The 18,575-nt window shown below is 38.7% G+C and overlaps 1 protein-coding gene across 11 annotated transcripts in view; it reads left to right on the top strand.

Annotated features, from left to right (window-relative positions):
* DOCK10 (dedicator of cytokinesis 10) overlaps positions 1-18,575 on the top strand; it is a 260,529-nt gene that overhangs the window by 231,884 nt on the left and 10,070 nt on the right. For 10 of the 11 annotated variants that reach the window (XM_025463245.3, XM_049100910.1, XM_025463242.3 and 7 more), the window contains 9 exons: positions 159-341; positions 893-1,003; positions 2,949-3,164; positions 4,969-5,026; positions 5,354-5,452; positions 8,065-8,171; positions 9,577-9,699; positions 9,836-9,949; positions 17,401-17,547. In XM_025463245.3, coding sequence (XP_025319030.3) covers positions 159-341; positions 893-1,003; positions 2,949-3,164; positions 4,969-5,026; positions 5,354-5,452; positions 8,065-8,171; positions 9,577-9,699; positions 9,836-9,949; positions 17,401-17,547 — 1,158 coding nt within the window. The remainder of the gene's footprint in view (positions 1-158; positions 342-892; positions 1,004-2,948; positions 3,165-4,968; positions 5,027-5,353; positions 5,453-8,064; positions 8,172-9,576; positions 9,700-9,835; positions 9,950-17,400; positions 17,548-18,575) is intronic. The other variant, XM_025463244.3, reaches the window with a different exon arrangement.

The following is an 18,575-nucleotide window of genomic DNA, read 5'->3' as shown; positions in this document are numbered from 1 at the left end:
AATAAATACAATTCTATCCTTCCACTTGCAGATAGAAGAAAAACACTAGATTTTAAAAAAAAAAAAGGTGGATTTTGTTCTAAGGAATTATAAAATTCGGCATACACAGAGTAAAATGAAGGCATGTCCACCTTTAACCAGTCCTTCTATTTCCATAGTTTCCTTCAGCATTCTTTCAGGGGCCTGCCGACCTGTGTGGATCATTCTGCTATGAAGTCCTGAAATGCTGTAACCACAGGTCACGGTCAACGCAGACTGAAGCATCAGCACTTCTGTACTTTTTCATGAGGAAGAATTTTGAATTTAACAAACAGAAGTCAATTGTCCGATCCCACTTACAAGTAAGTGCTGCCAATTTTCATTAATGCTGTGGTGAAAACCACTTATCTGTTCCAACACTGATAGAAGCCTGCTGGCCCCAGGGCAAAAGCTACCAGCTCCTCTACCAGTAGAGGAGCCCTCCTTTAAGACTCTCTGCACACTCAGCTCTTGCTCAGAGAAAGAGGGTAGCTGGGAAGAAATCAGCAAAACCCGTAGTCCCACTTGGACTTTTCTCTTCTTCTTCCAGGGAACAGAATTAACTAGAATACACGACTCAGGAAACCATAGCTATCTCTAGGATGCCAAACCCCACCAGATTCTGCATGCAGAAATGTCTTTCTTTAAGGCATCCCAAGATTCCTCCCTCTATAACTCCTTATTATATAAATATTTAAAATTATAGGAAACGCCCTAGATGATATGGCCTTCTAAAAATTTAATGCATAAAGATGCTATTCTTTGAACTCACAGGGAACAATCAATGATACATTCATCCAGTCCAATGGACTTCTTTAAAATTACTATTTCTGAGCTACCACTTTTGAAGTTTCATTGTTCTTTTCTCTTCTAGCTCATCAAGGCTGTAAGCCAGTTAATAGCAGATGCCGGGATTGGAGGCTCTCGGTTTCAACATTCCCTTGCAATTACCAATAATTTTGCTAATGGAGACAAGCAGATGAAAGTAAGAAATGCTTTATGGATATTTTCAAAGACAAGAATAAATGAAACAGATATCTTTTGTGAAATATCAAAATCATAAAAAATACAATTTCTGTATTTTGTTTATTGAGACTTAAACTGAGTACTTACATTGAGTTTGCTTGTTTGAATTGACAATCAGCTGTAACTGTGTCCGTCTGTCATCTGTTAAGTGGAATTTGCAAGGTGTGTGATTGAATGAGCTATAACAAGAAAACTAACCACAAACATCCAGAAATACAGTAATCCTCTCATAATCTTGTTCTTGGTCAAATTTATTGAATCTCTCTTCTAGACATTTCTGAAGACTTCTCCTTTAGTCTTAGTACTGAAAAATCCAGGGATAAGGGCTGGCATCAGTCATGGTTGAACCCAGGGATTAAACTGTTTCCACATTAATTCAAAAAGATAGCTGCACTCCCATATTCAAAATAGCATTATTTTCAATAGCCAAGGCATAGAAACAAGCTAACTGTCCATCAGTGAATGAATTGATAAAGCAGTTGTGGTTTATATGTTCAATGGCATAGCATTCAGCTTTAAAAACTGAGGCAATCCTACCATGTGTGACAACATAGATAGACATTGAGGGCATTATGCTAGGTAAAATAAATCAAAGAAAGATGAATACTGTATGATCTCACTTATATGTGTGATCTTGACAAAAGAACTGAAAACCATGGGAAAAAAATCCGAATTGTGGTTATCAGAGGCAGGGGGTGGGTAATGGTGGTCAAAAGCTACCAACTTCTCATTGTAAGATAAGTACTAGGGATGTCAGGTACAACATGATGATTACAGCTAACACTGCTCTATGCTATATAGAAAAGTTAGTTGTTAAGAGAGAAAATCTATGAGTTGTCATCATAAGGGGAATTTCTTTTCCTTTTTTCCTTTTTTTTTCTTTCTGTCCTTTGTTTTGCACCTATATAAGAAGATGACACTTAGCTGAATCTATTGTGGTACTCATTTCACAATATATATAAATCAAACTGCCATGCCTTAAACTCGTACAGTAGTATATATCAATTACTTCTGTGTAAAATTGAAAAAACAATTTAATAAGAAAGTTTTGTATTTAATTAAAAAATAATCATGTTTTTGGGTCCCCTTCCCCTACTGCTTCATTTTTGCCTCTCTCTCTCAGTTCAATTTTCCTCCTTGTTTGTTTCATTTACGAATAGCTCTCCCCGTGAGCTTACTCTCTTAGAAATTCTGAGGACACTGGAGTATCCTATAGGTGGAAAAAGCACCTCAGGACACCCTAGGTGTCAGAGTCAGCTAAGTGTCTGCCTTTAGTTCAGGTCATGGTCCTGGGATTGACCTCCACATGTGGCTACATGCTCAGCAGGGACTCTGCTTCTCCCTCTTCCTCTGCCCCTCTCCCCCTCCCCCAGCTCATGCTGTCTCTCTCTCCCTTTCTTTCTCAAATAAATAAATAAAATCTTTAAAGAAAGAAAGAAAAAAAAGCACCTCATTCAATACTGCCAATCAAATTCCCAGAACTGAATCTCTTGGTCTAAACCTTGTATCATATGACCATTCCTAAACCGATCACTGGCTTGAGGGATTAAAGAATATGAGTGGCCAGGCCAGTTTGGGGGGCTACCCACTGGTGCCTATGAATGAAGTAGATGCTTTCAAATCACATGAACCATAGTCAGAGAGGAGAGCTCCTCAAAGAACAATCAGGATGCTATTACTAGAAGAAGCTAGATGAGCAGATAAGATGGAGTCTACCACAGTTCTTATGTCAAATGTGTAAAATCACAGTACATGGAATGCATATATAAAGAAAGTACATGTTTATGAACAATATAGAGAATGCACCAAACTGTGATGCCAAGCCATAACTAATAGCATAACTTTGAAGTGACCTACTTGAGGAATTAGAACAGATAATGATCCAGGCTCTCTGTTTTCCAAAGAACAGCAACTTCCCAGCAGAGGTGAAAGATCTGACGAAACGTATAAGGACTGTTTTGATGGCAACAGCACAGATGAAGGAACATGAGAAGGACCCCGAGATGCTGGTGGATCTCCAGTACAGTCTGGCAAACTCCTATGCAAGCACCCCTGAGCTGCGGAGGACATGGTTGGAAAGCATGGCCAAGATTCACGCGAGAAACGGAGACTTATCCGAGGTAATCAGCAAAGACTCAGTCCTTCTCCACTGGCATTGTCCTCTTCATCAGAATGATGGGATTTTCATTTACAGTAGGTTACCATAGTTTTCCACTCGTCTAGATATGACCCAATTATATATTATGGGCATTAAATTTGCACGTAGGGTTCAAGAATGCCTGACTCCATGTAAATGGTACCAAGTAAAGGCCAGAGTTGTTGGTATCAGCTGTAATTGTAGGATATGCAATGCAGACCGAATGTTAAAAGCCTAAGACTAAGGGAAGATGGTTGTAAGGGTGTCTGGAAATTGAATTATATAAGTTAATGTTCTGTGTTTTAAAATGTCTTCCCTGTAATTAGAGTCCGATAGGAAAGCTTGCCACCATGGTGAGTAATCTCCGACTGGGGTAATCTGTCCTCATTTGCAGCTAGTCTGAACTGGTGATGGAAATATTAACACTCCCACAAGCCATGTGAGGAGAGTGCACTATGGGAAGGTTATAAATCAATAGACAACTCTTTTTTAAAAAAGATTTTATTTATTTATTCATGAGAAACACACACAGAGAGAGGCAGAGACACAGGCAGAGGGAGAGGGAGAAGCAGGCTCCATGCAGGGAGCCCGACGCGGGACTCCATCCCAGGTCCCCAGGATCACACCCTGGGCTACAGGCGGCGCTAAACTGCTAGGCCACCGGGGCTGCCCAATAACCAACTCTTTAATGTCAATTTAAACACTGGCTGGATTTTTATACAGCGGTTTCACAGACCCCAAGTGGTTTCCAGATACCAAATGGAAAAATTTGTCTTATTCTCAGAGATATGCCCCTTTGGGGAAGAGATTAATTTATCTGGGATAATCCTAACACCTGAAGTTGTTCTAAATGTATATGAGGGGTCCTGGGATAGAAATAGAGCCAATCAGAAACCACAGTTGGAGGCAATTTGATGGGACAAGAATGAGAAATTCCAGTTCCCTTGGACTGTCCAGAGAATGGAGAAATCCCTCCATAAAACTTAGAAGGAAAAAGCTGAAGTCCTGTGGACCCCTCAGCAAGTCAGCAATGTATGTGGTCAGCAATGTTCAAAGCTTTTCAGGAGACATTAGGGGACAGTAAAATCACCATATGACCAGGTTGGCAGGAGCACTCATGTAACATAATGCTGCACGGTTTAGTCAAGTACCACCTTGTCGAGGTGACCATCTTAAAGGAAGTAGATTTTCCAAGGTGGGCCATTGCTGGAAGTAGAAAAGGTAAGAAGGTAGCTTAATTTTACTCCCAATTTCCATCCTGATGCTCTAGCTTGTAGTTTTAACAAGAAAAGAGAGTGGATTTAAAAATATATACGTTAGATATTAAGGAAGGAAGGGGGGGCACCTGGGTGGCTCAGTGGTTGAGCATCTACACTTAGCTCAGTTTGTGATCCTGGGGTCCTGGGATCAAGTCCCACATCGGGGAGCCTGCTTCTCCTTCTGCCTGTGTCTCTGCCTCTCTCCATGTCTCTCATGAATAAATAAATAAAAATCTTTTTTTAAAAAAAAGGAAGAAAGCTAATTCTATGGAAAAATTCTTCAGGTCAGCTCAGGTGAAAACTACATCCAGATAAACAAACAAAAGTTCTCAAAGAGGCATTTTATTCTTGATTGGGAACTTTTTGGAAATCAAATCAATTCTTGTTTTTGATTCTTTCATTAAAAGGATGCCTCCACATATTCTCACCGAATGGAATATCAGCTCACCTTGGAAGATTTGTCCAATTAAGCAAATAGTAAAATCTATGCTGTGCTTTCCTCTAAAACTGTTTTCTTTCTTATTACAGGCTGCAATGTGCTACATCCACATCGCTGCCCTCATTGCAGAATACCTGAAAAGAAAGGGTAAGACGTCCATGGGCAGGGAGGAAATTCGAGAAGTTGACATGTTTAAACATAAATTAAAATTAACATATTAATTTTAGGTAGTATTAATCTCAATTATGTTTTATTAAGTAACATTAATTGTCACAGATATTTCTAGTTATTCTGTACTTCACATTTTAGTTCTCTCGTGCCATTATCAATGTTTATTTTATGTACAAAAAGGCTAACTGGTCAGCCTCTTAGTTCAAAATGAGAATGTTTCATTGGTTAACCATTTAGAGTCTCATAAGCTTTTATTAACAACATCATGCAGCAATGTCCTAACCTCATCTTGCACTACCATAGGTTACTGGAAAATGGAAAAGATATGCACACCATCCCTGCTCCCGGAGGATATCCACCCCTGTGATAGCTACCCATTACTAACAGCTCCTGGTGGAGGAAGTGAGTGATCTAACTCTCCCGCATAAACTCATTTATCCCCATGGGAACAGTGCAGAGGAAATCACGTTGCTGCTTAAAGTTTACTTGGATGAAACTTTTAAGAGTATCCTTAGAAGCAAAAACTATCTCAGACCTTCATACCTCCCACAGTAAAAGCTTGAAGCTCCTACCATTCTGAAATCTACCTGAATTCATGAAGTTTAGAACTGAAAAACTCTCTGCAAATAGAATCTCATCTTATCCAAGATTTAGGATTATGAGTCATGGCCATTTTTGTTACCAGTCTACATACTCGTTTGCCCTTGGGATTTTATTCTGAAATTATTTAAAATTGCAAGAGAAATCCATTTGAATTGTAAAATGTAGTAAGACGACTCATTCAAAACAAGAAACGCCAAAAATATATATGCAAGACTCTATATAATCAACATGTTCCATTTCCTTTTTAAAAGTATAAACTGAGTTGGACAACTTAGAACACATGATAATTCACAGTATTGGTTTCCTTTAATTAAGAATATTTCATCTTTAAAGTCTGATGAAAAAATTTGTAACAATAACTAAAGAATTACTCTTTGTAAAAAAATTTGGTAACATGGTTAATCCACTGAATCTGTTTTCTCTCCCAAAAGTTTGTTCAAACCCAAAGTTTATGGCCTGCAATCTGTTTCCTAACACTCTCTTCACTTTCAAACTGTAGTGGAAAATTCAGTGTATGAAAAACAAAAATGAATCTTTAGATATTAAGATAAAAATAACTGAACAAAAAGTAAATGGACTTCAGTTACAATATTTTGGGAACAAAATTAATCCCTTATTCTTTTAACTATGCATATATTTTCTAAAGAATCTCAGTGGATAAGAAGTTTGAACCAAAGGACCAAAGTGAACAATGAGACAATGAGGTCACTTGTTTGAGGAGGAAACCAGATCTGGCTTCATGGCTCATGTCCATCCTAAAAATCAGAGATCTTCCTGCTTAACGATTCCACACTTAACGATTTAGCTTCATTTTTATATGCAAGTCATCAAAATCATTATTGTTTTGTCTAACATACCCTTCTTCCCTGTGTGTGTCATCATCAGTTACCATAAAATTCCATAAAGACTTACAAATCCTAACCAAAAAATGAATAAACCTGATAAAACTAGGTGTCAGTTTGAGAAATTGTGGAAACTTCTATCCCAAAATATTGCGTGAAACTTTAATATTAAAAAAATGTTAAATACTTACTTCAACATCTAAGATGATATTGGATTATAACATACCAATATATTTGTTTAGTAAGCTCTAAGGAAGGTGATTTTTTATGATACATTAGCATAGATAGATAGATAGATAGATAGATAGATAGATAGATAGATAGATCGATCGATCCATTGGCATATATCTGAAGTCCTTAATATACTTTTATATTATGATGTTTCTAAGTCAGAGGGAGAAAACATCCCCTAACTATAATGTGCACATAATAAGAACATAGGCAATATAAGCAACTCCAGAAAGTATCACTGTAATAATGATCATCATCCTGCAAAAAAATGTATCATGACTTTCTCTGCTATATCCCTGCTAATCAGTTGTCATAGATTTTAATACATGTTTAATTACAGAAGGAACATTATTATCTTAAAAAGTAGGAAAGTAGAATTTTAAATGCAAGGATTAGATTGCAACAATTATTCTAATTATAACTTCTAGCATGTTTCGGGAGTGATCATTTAGTTTCATAGCTAATGAGGCAATTATTTAAAATGGAAACATCTCACAGAAGTATTAACTACAGTTTTTAAAACACTTGCTCCATGTAAGGCCTCACACTTGGCTCTACACTGGTGGTATCTCAGTTAGTTTCCAGTAATGAGTCTTTGAGTCAGGTGCTATTATTGCCTCCTGTTTTCAAGTGAAAAAAACAAGAGAAGTTATACAACCTGACCCAGGGTGCATGGTTAGCTCATGATGGGGCCAAAGTTCAAGGACTGGTCTGTCACTCTAAGCTGTGCTCCTAACTACTCAATTCCCCACCATTCAGTTCCAATCCCTCCTCTGGGGACATTGCCCATGCTCAACTGTCTTTCTATATTATCTGTAGAACTAGATCTTTTCTTTTTATCTTGGTAGCCATGGTGCTAAGAAAATTTAAGAGAGTTTCCAGATAATACAAAAGAGTGATAATTAGCAAGTAATAAGCATTGTTTCCATAATGCATTGACCATGCCAAGTGTTTTCTCAAATATTAATGTTTTGAATCCCTTCAACCATCCTTTGAGATAGATATTAACATGTTCAGTTTAACAAATGGGAGAAGCAGGCTCAGAGTCTGGCTAAACTAGAAGCCTGGAACCATGTCTATCTACAAATTCTGTATTCTGTCCATAATTCCAAGCCAGCTCCTAAAAGAAAATGTGTCACCTGAAAAATGGTACAAATTTATAAAATAGGATCATTGGTTGCCCCGGGAGAGACTATTTATCAACAGTCTTAATCTATCCATCTCCTTGACCCTGTGAGTTTTATTGTGCTACCACTTGTAACATCATGAAGAAAGGCATTATTTATTCCAAACAGGATTTGAGTCAAATAATAATGTCGCATTTTTGGTCCTCTCAAGGCATGTTCTCTATGGGCTGGCCAGCTTTTCTGAGCATTACACCAAATATTAAAGAAGAAGGAGCAATGAAAGAAGATTCGGGAATGCAAGACACACCATACAATGAGGTTAGATCAATATGATCTAGTGTATAGTAAACGAGTAAAAAGATGCATTGAACTGTTACATTGAGCTGAATATGGAAAAGAAAATCTTATTCAGAAATCAAATAAAGTTACTGTATAATAGGACTTAGGTTAAGTAAAAAACAGGCCAGCATTAAGCTGAGATTAACAGGTATCAGATTCCACTGATAGGTAAAGCGTAATTTTCAATGAATATTTAAACTAAACTTTACTTCTCTAGGATGGACCCAAATTTATAATGTCTGCTCCTCTATAAGATGTGAAGTCCCTAGTCCTTTGGTAAATGTCCTGAGGGATCTGAAAATTTTCTGAGCTGGTCACTTTTTTTTAACGCATTAGAAAATTTGTTTACAAATACACTTGAACAGAAAGGCTCACTGGTTCCTGCAGAAAACCTTTTGATTTGCAAACCATGGTTATTTTTCATTAATCAAAAGAAGCTTTCTACTGGCAATTATAGCAATAATTCTGATAAAGCAAACAGAGCTCCCTCATCAAGTAAAAATATTCCATAAGCTAATTGTTTAAATCTCAGTGTTATATGGATTTAAAAAAAGGATACAGAAAACTAGTTTGGGGGCAGATTTTAATTAAATTTTGTATATGCTTTTATTTTAATTTAGTATACCTTGCAAATAAACAGTAATACAACTACATATTTATGTTAACTATTTCAAATTGTTTAAGAATCTTTTCCTCAAAGACAATGCTGAAAGGATTCCAACAGTGTTATCCACTTGCTTCATTGAGTATATAATTTGATTCAGCTGAATATTTATTTATTTTTATAGATTTTATTTCCTTTTTTTTTTCTTTTTTTAGATTTTATTTCTTTATTTGAGAGAGAAAGAGTGAGAAAGAGAGGACAAGCAGCAGGGAGGAGCTGAGGGTGAGGGAGAAGCAGGCTCCCCGCTGAGCAGAGAGCCCAGTGCAGGACTCCAGAGAGATCATGACCTGAGCCAAAGATAGACACTTAACCGACTGAGCCACCCAGGCACCCGCAGTTGAATATTTAACCATTAGTATATGTGAGACATTGAATTAAGGGTGGAGGACAACGATAAATAAGACATAATCCTGATTTTCAAAGAGTTTAGAATCTTAAGGACAAACTTTTTTCAGGGTGGAGAGGAGCCAGTCTAAGACCCAACCACTATAAATCTAGGCAATGAGAGCAACTTTTTAAGTGACCCTGGTGGGAATGCAGATGGATGGGACATATATGAAAGCTCTCCAGACTTTTGCACTGGATCTTGGCATTGATGGGACTTAAAGGTGCCAAATGAGAAAATAAGGTCCTTAGAGGACCTAGTAATCTGAATCACAATGTGTATACACCCTGTTTACACAATCATGTAAAATCTCATCTTGAATTGGGCGATTGCAGCATATCCTGGTAGAGCAACTCTACATGTGTGTGGAGTTTCTTTGGAAGTCTGAGCGATACGAACTCATCGCTGATGTCAACAAACCCATCATTGCTGTCTTTGAGAAGCAGAGAGACTTCAAGGTATGTTTTCTGAAGCCAGACATTGGTTAAAACAGCCTGCTTTAAGTGGATGAATTACTTACAATTTTTAAATCGGAAATGCCCTGTTTTTCATGTCAGCATCACCTTCATGAAACCCTTTGATTTATGGTTTCAGAAATTATCAGAGCTCTACTACGACATTCATCGATCATACCTCAAAGTTGCAGAGGTGGTGAACTCCGAAAAGCGGCTGTTTGGTCGCTACTATCGTGTAGCATTTTATGGGCAGGTAAGTTCACCAGAAGCAACATGGCCTCTAAATTCTGTGAAACAAGGAAACTTTGTCTTTCATTTTCTATAAGACATCCAACTCCATCTGCCACGGGATTGAGAGGACGTGGGTGTGTCTGGGTATATTGGAGGGTTTTTTTCTGGATGTGAGGGTTGTGTGTTTGTCCACGGGAATGTAGTGAATGGAACAGATGGACAGAGAAATCCATGGGTCTTAATACAGATCAAGTTAAACCAGTGCTTTCTAACTCTTTGAAAGGAGAGCATTTCTTTTTCAGCATCCTCTTCCTTCCATTTAACCTAAAATATCTGATTATACTTTTCCCATCATATGTTAAGATGAAATGAAATTGAACATGTTTTGAGAAATGAAATCCATAGCATCCTGGGAAATAAAGAATTTCTAAGGCCTCCACCATGTCAAAGCCATGAGTCTTTTACAATCACGCATTTTCTTTCCTTCTCCTTCTAGACTACCACTGATTCCAGGAAGAACACCATGTGTTATCCACCCCCCACCCGTATTGTAGGTCAATATAACTGTTGAGTTATCTTTCCCAGCTTCCTGAAACTTTAGCAGCGAACCAGATGAATAATATTAGTGAGCCATACCATTAGCTGGAAAATTAAGTGAACATAATCTATATTAATTGTGAATGTTTCTGAGCAGAGCTTTCATTGGAGCAAACCCAGGCACCATCCCACTTCTTTTCAAGAAGGCTTATGACACCATTATATTGCAGCGGGCATACCTCGGACTCTGACTTGTGTGGGAGAACATTCCATTCTTTTATTTTCAGAGTTGGAATGACTCTGCCCTCTCATTTTCCTTCGTTCCCTCCCCCCCCCCCCACATAAGGCAGTGTTGCCAACAGATTCTTTTCCTCCTCAGATTCTTTGAAGGCTGTGGCTGAACAAGTCAAATCCAGTATGGTCATTCTAGACTGTTTCCTATTAAAGTCCCTTGAAGAACATCCATTTCCCCCTAATCCCCAAAGGCAGCTGAAAAACTAACTTCTGAATTAATAAAGATAAGCTCCTCTCTACCTAGAAAGGGAAGTGTCACCCATTAGCCACTTACTCTAAATTATCCAACTCAGATTTTCCTCCCTGCCCAGCATCATCAGGATTGCAGAGAGAGACAAAGCTGGTGGAAATGGTCCACAGGTAGAGACCTAAATGTCGACATGTGTAGGGTCCCAGGAAAAGAATCCGAACTATTTGAAGTGATGGTGAACGTTGCAGGGAGAAAATGTGGAAGTCTCCACAGGGGAGAAGAAGACAGATAAGGGATGCTATCTTGAACACTGTGAAGAAATTAAGCCATTTTTGACCATGGTGAAACAATAGCAAGACAAATGGCAAAACACCCCACTGGAAAGGGAATGTGGGCATTGAGAGATTGCAGGGGAAAGGCCAGGGTTTTCAGGGAGTAGCTGTGGGCTAACTGAGGAGCAGAGAAGTGACATACAGGATGTGTCCTCAGCTAACCAAGTTTCAAAGCTACAGTCCTTCAGACAATTCTTCCAATTCAGAAGTAATAAGCTGCCATGATGGTCTGGTCTTGAAAACGAGATTGCCTACCTGACGGTTTCTCCAGCCCATATCTGATACAGGGATGCTAAACAGGTAGAAACAAACCCTGCTGCTTTCCTACCGGGTTTTAATGCGCATGTTTACTCTTTTCTTCTTTTGGTCTTGATGGTTCCAGGCTGTGGTAAGTTATCTCTCTCTCCATTTGCATGCTCTAATAATTCTCACACCTCCCTCCGTATGGTTTTAACTGAACGTTAACTTTTTTTGTGCAACTCAACATTTGGTACAAAGGTGAGATAATCCAGCTTCCATTCATTTTGGAGTCACCCTGCCTTTCTTGAACTAAATTTTGTTTATTCCAGTTATCTGAATTACAAAAATGTATCATTTATTTTTCACATATGTTATCATTCCACAGAAAGGTAAATGTAGTTTAAAAACCTTCATAAGCACACATACACTTGTGCCCACACCCAGATAAATATGAGCACCACATACATGCAGTATGTGTAGAGTAGGCCTACTATGAGTGTTTTTCTGCTCATTTCAGACCACTGTGAATTGCAGCTGATGAAGAAGGGCATGGTGGTCAGAGTTCTAGAAGTTGGAGTGCTGGCCATTGATGGGCACATTCCGAGGTTCTTGAAAGGACCTTGTTTCTTTCCACATTAAGTATTGTGGAGAAACAGGGCTCTCTGTGGTGGGGAGCTCTGAGCATTCTCAGAGATGATGGTCTTAATGCTCAACACGGAAGATGCCCAGTGGACCAAATCTTGACCCACTAGGGCAGCTTAAGTCTCCTAAGAAGCAGGAAGAAGTGATATAAGAAATTCTGGAAAGCCAGCAGAGGCAGAAATAACATACCAGCACCTAGAGCTCTGTGACACAAAAGAATTCTCTTCCTTATGTAACCCATGTAGAAGTGCCTATATTCAGTCATTTTTTTTACCTACAAAAGTGAATCACCATAGTCTAACATAATTATTGCTGATTAAGCTGGAAAAACAAATTCTTGCATTATCCACACATTGTCCACATTCAGCTCTGCTCCTCTGACCGCTAAATACTTTTTTGTAATTCTATAAGCCCTCCCTATGTCCATACCAGTATTTTCTACCTTCATTTGTAAAATGGGGGTCATGGGTCCTTAACTCACCTACTAAAAGAATACTTGAAAACCCTTGTACTAAATAGACTGAGGGGGTCAAAGGGGAAGAACTGGGAAAAGATGCTTTCAAATGACCTAATTTTGTTCTTTTTGCAGATTTCTCAATAACGTGTGATGATTGCACACCTGGCTTTATTTATTTATTTTTTGTATGTGTGTGCTGCCAGCATTCTCAATTGTCTTTGATTAAAAATTCCAACCTAAGCTTAAAAGTGTTCTGTTAAATCTGCAGACCTGAGTACCTGCCCACGCAGGAACTTTATAAGCTCAAACCCCAGCTGTCTGAACAAAAACTAATGGGGATCTTAGATATACAGCAATTTAGAGCCTTGGCTGTCAAGTGAAATTCAAATACCTGTCCCAGGACACCACATGGATAGTGTGAAGTGAACTATAATATTCAACAGGAGCAGACAGTGCACATCACTTTACACTGGATGATAAAAAAATACCAACTAGTTTTGAACATTTCCCTGGACATGTGCAGAATGAAGGTTCCAAAGATCTAAGATAAACTCTTAACTACTTGATTAGCATAATCCCCATGGCCAGAAATAATTTCTTTTTCATGATGGTTCTTTATGTCTCTGTAAAATTATCTTTTAATATCTAAATTGGCATGTCTTGCAATCATGCTAGAAAGATTATGGCAATATAATATGCAGTGGGCTCTTTGCCTCCTCAAGGCCCTTGGGTAAATATTTTAGTGTTCCATGTGGATAGCACTTTCATTACATAGTGTTGACTAGAGTAGTTCATATTTTGTCTGCAGTGAGCCAGGCAATAGAAAACAAGTTGGAAACTGTTACTTCATGGCAGAAGCTTTAAAAATGCAAGTCTTACATAGCATGAGTTTTCTAATGTGACACCTGGCATCACTGACTGGAAATTTTACACAGAGCAGCCTATATAAAGCACCCTCCAAAGTGTCCCTGAAGTATTCATTTCCAGAGTAATGAAACAGCAGTAGTGATCGAACATCAGCTGTAATCAATGAAATGCTTAGACTCTGATATTTAGCATGTAAGGAAGCAAGTGAATGCCCATTGCATAATTTAAACCAACAGATGCTCTCAGAATGAATAAATGAAAGGCTGGGGGCAATTTTCTTCTCTTGACCAAAGAATATAGATCCATGATTTTCATTCACGCCTACATGGTTGTAGATCTATCTCAGAATCTTGAAAGAAAAGAGATTAAGGGGAGGAGGGAAGATGCACGTGTAGTTTGAAAAATCTCCTCCATTCTGGGTTCTGATACATCCTCTGGCTTCCCACTTATGTGAAAGTCATTGATATAAAATATGTGCATTTTAATACATACAATTATACAAAATATGTATAGGAAGAAAGGATTCTATTTATATGAAAAATATTTCTCTGCATTCTTGTAGCTTCTCTTAGTTTTTAGCCCATTATTAATACTTTCTGACCCATATTTATGTACAAGATTCCTCTTTGAATGCATTCCTTTGTTTGTGAGTTTCAAATTACTTAAGTATAATGGCACGGACACTTATGTTTGACATCCCAATAATGACTCAAGGGCATTGCAAGAACTTGCAAAAACATCTAAGAAGGAGTCAAAGAGTCAATGGTTTTAGTTGTCAGTTTACTGAAGTGCATTTTTATCATCATCTATTGTCTTCAAGTTCCATAATCCATGCATATTAACTCTACTGATTCAAAGTCCTTGTTTAACTAGAATATGTGCCATTTCCTAACAACGATTGATCAGAACATTTATCACATTGTACAATGACATTTAGAAAACTGAACTCGCAAGGGAATTGCACATTTCCTGTTGCCTTGAAATGCAGTCCTCTCATAACCTTGGGGCTAAAACAAGAGAAACACTGGAATTTTGTCACCTGAGTCCCTACTTATAAATCATTTATTTCATAGACAGAGCTGAAATTGAAAACTTCCTTAAAACAATGCCCTGTGGCTCAGTGGCCTATGCTTTGATAATTTCCCTTGGTAAAAGGTAGGCACAGATTCCAAATATTTTCAGAATTGCCATTGACCTGACTCCAAAAGCTCTTACACGATCCCTGGAAGACAGCTGATTAAACTTTTAATTCTGCTATTCCAGCTCCTTTCTATGTACTTTAGAAAATAGTCCCACCAGGTTGATATTTCCAAGGTATATAAATAAATAATCACAATTTCTTTCTGATGAATCACGCACCAAAATATTGAAATCAACATCCATAGACCTTTTATAATAAGGAAAGTTGTAGTTTTGATGCAAGAGAAGCTGAAGGTGTGTATTTTTAAGCACTCAAAACTCAGTTAAGCTGTTTCTCTGCATGTTAGCCAAGCTCAAATTGCTCTACTGACACAGAATGTTCTTTATTATTGCTATCCTCCTCATCACAGCTAATCAACACCAAGGGCCTATTGTGTGCCAGGCACTGTTCCTAGGGCCTCCCCCTAGATTTCTGAGCCTCTACTGTTTCCCATCCCCCAAATCAAGGAGCAGAGATGAAAGAAAGTCACAGGTCACGGCCAAGGCCACATGGTCATGGTAATGACAAGAAAATCCTGCTTCCCACCTCTCCTTTCCCACTCCCCCTAGAATCAGAAATTTGTTAGAGGAAAAAAATTCGCAGTGAAATGCCTCTTTGTGCTCGTTTTCAGTATGGTGAGAAAATCTTTTTCCTGGAACTTAGAGACATTTTTCCTATTGAAAAGGAAGTTGTAAATGTTGCTGCAGCTCTTGCCCTGAGTGGGTTCTGGCTGATGGCCTCAGGAGCCGTGGCTCTCTGATGTGTCAGTCTGTCAGTTTCAGCCACTAACTTCTGACCTTGAATCAGACAAATCTTCACAAAGATGACAACAGAGAAATCATGGCAGGCTGGAAGTCACGAGGGAACCGAGCCAGACCTCACTTACCCCTACCAAACCTTGAGGAGTGACAGCGAGCTGCTTTTCATGCTTTCGACACTCGAAGCCCCTCTTCTAGCAGCTCGGGGTCAGGAAACGCATACATTCAGCTGTATTTGGTCTTGAACACGTGCAAGGAAATCATAAAATAAAAACCTCTTGAAAATCCGTGGAATCTTTTCCAGTTACACCTGGTGCAAATATATCCTTTTAAGATGTATGCCCTCTGAGAACTATTTCACTCATGTGTTTATTCATTCGACAAATGTAGAGTGAAGCTCCCCTAACGACCAGGCACCCTGTTAAACCCTGAATGTGCACTGTTGAACAAAGATGCTTCTCTGCCTTTAAAAAGCCCAAAGTTGGGACACCTGGGTGGCTGAGCAGTTAAGCGTCTGTCTTTGGCTCGTGATCCTGGGGTTCTGGGATCGAGTCCCCCATCAGGCTCCCTGTGAGGAGCCTGCTTCTCCCTCTGCCTATGTTTCTGCCTCCGTTTCTCATGAATAGATAAATAAAATCTTAAAAAAAAAAAAAAGCCCAAAGTCTATTTCAGGAAATGCACAAGGAAACAGGCAATTATCTGCTTGACAAGAAAGAACTCTGCTGGCAAACGTGCCTTGTTCAGTGGTCTTCAGTAGCAGCCCACCCATGAGGTAAAGCACACTGCTCACAGGGGTCAGGCTTCCCTGGAGGACAGTGCTTTGCAAGTATAAAGCCCCATACAGATGTGCATCTTGATCATTATTCTTAGGTCACTCCCATTAGCCAAGAAGACAGCCTTAGAGCACTTTATGCATGGTGGGGTTTTTTTCTTTTCTTTCCTTTCTTTTTCTTTTTTTTCTTTCTTTTTTTTTTTTTTACATATAATCAATATCTTTTTTAGACAAAAAAAAGTACAGCTAAGATTCTGACCTCCAGTATCTTCACATGGCCCTTGCAAGCTGTTTTCATAAGCTGTTTTCTGCAATCAGGAGAAACCTGTATATGCTTGGGTTCTTAACTCCTGTCTTAATCTAGTAGTCTGAGGTCATGTGTATTCCACAGGAAAGAGGCTTCTATGTCTCTTCAAAAAAGAAGGAGTTTTGGAGATTGCCTCACTGAGTTATCCTCAAATAACAGAATCTTCCCTTCCTCCTGGTTTCAAATCAGATAACTACAATTAATAGAGGCTAAAATCTACTTGTCCCAATGACATAAGAATGATGGCGTGGTTACTATTTCCAAAATAGCCTTGCAAGAATGTAAAAGATCTATTAGTAGAGTAAACCGAGTGATGAAATTGCATATGGTTGCATCAGGCCTCTTAAGACATATTACAGTTATTTTTAAAATAGCAGTACTTGGGAGCATACCAGATGTCATTTCTGCTATGACAATGATCCAAAGTATTATGGGTTTGTATCTAACACGATGCGAGAAGCATATCTTTAGATACCTGTGAGTGGCAGGCAGAGTTTCCTATGCTAGTTTCAAAGGCTTGAAGATCTTATTTAAAAAGCCAAAAATTACTCCAGACTTTATGTCCTTCCCCAAGCTGCCACATGAGGGCATTCTTCTCCCAAAATATATGCAAGCAGGTCTTATCCATTGATTTCTACAGAGAAAATATGTGTGAGATTATCTCATAAGGCTCTTTAGCCTGGTAGGGAATGTTTCATTCAAGACAGATTCTAACATGATATTTTGTTTTCTTTACTTGACATTTTCTCTGATTGTGAATTCTATAGGGTGCTAAGCAATGGCTTGGATGACAACGAAAGACTGGATGTATTGTTTAAGTAAAGAGTTTTTGTTTTGCTTGTGCTTTGCAATTCAAGTTCCCTAATAAAGTTGGTGGTTTGTTATGTTCTTCCATAGGGCTTTTTTGAAGAAGAGGAAGGTAAAGAGTACATTTATAAAGAGCCTAAGCTGACGGGCCTCTCAGAGATTTCCCAGAGACTGCTCAAGCTCTATGCAGATAAATTTGGAGCAGACAATGTGAAGATAATCCAGGATTCCAACAAGGTAAAGAAAAATAAGTATCCGTGCAAATGTGAAGAGTTAACTTTTTTTTCAACTATATTTGTTAAAGTTTTCATTTTCTGCTTGACTGTGCAAAGTAAACCACCTCAACTATTTTGGATGTTTTACTTGTTTATTGGCTGGCTGATTAGTGTTTTTGGTTTTTGTTTGTTTTTTGTTTTTGTCAATAACATTATCCATGTTTATTCAAGTAACTTTTAGGTAATCTTAGAAACAATTTACCAAATTCTCTACTTCTGCCCTAGGTTATTTGCATTTGAACAGCAATCTAAGGTTAAAGTGATTGAGCCCAATGGTGGAGTTGGAGGAAACAGCAAAACATATTTATTCAGGCATGGAGGTCTTTTAGTCATGCCAATTTTGAAATCTGCCCTCTGTGACAGTGGCGGACTTGCTGATTACATTGTATTAACCTGTGAACATCCATTTAACCGCCTCCTGGCTCCATGAAGCAAATGCTTACATCCTCAGATTAGATTACTCAGATTCTTCTCATATGCTCTCATTCATTTAGCCAACTTTTATTAAGCACCTACTACATGCCAGGCCCAGAGTTAGAAGCTGGGACACATGGAGTCCCACAGTTCACAGGGGGTTAAGAAGAGAAGGATACATATAGACAGTTCATTAAATAGAGTCCAATGAAGTACCATGGGAGACTTGGCCCAAGCCACACTGAGAAAGCTCAGGGCCCCCTGAACAGCTCACTCTTGGCTGGGCAATGCTTCATGGAGGAAGAATGTCTGATCTGGGAATTGCAGAGTGAGAAGGTGTTTGCTGGAAGCAGAGGGCGTTCTGAGAAGCCCAGCGCAGGTGATGCCAGGGAGGAATGAAGGCAGGGAGCTGTGTTTAGAGTGACAGGTCTTAGAAATACAGGTTGGATAGAAGAGAATGGCAGAGCAAGGGAGCCGGAAAAGCTGGTTTGTGCCCAAGTGTACAGGCCGCTACTGGGCCACAAAAGAAAAGGCCTTTATTCCTCTGTCCTCTTATACATAACTGGTATTTGGAGG

This window comes from Canis lupus, chromosome 25 (genome assembly GCF_003254725.2).
Source record: "Canis lupus dingo isolate Sandy chromosome 25, ASM325472v2, whole genome shotgun sequence".
NCBI lineage: Eukaryota > Metazoa > Chordata > Mammalia > Carnivora > Canidae > Canis > Canis lupus.
The sequence above is the reverse complement of the archived record's forward strand: the minus strand, read 5'-3'. Positions and strand labels throughout refer to the sequence as shown.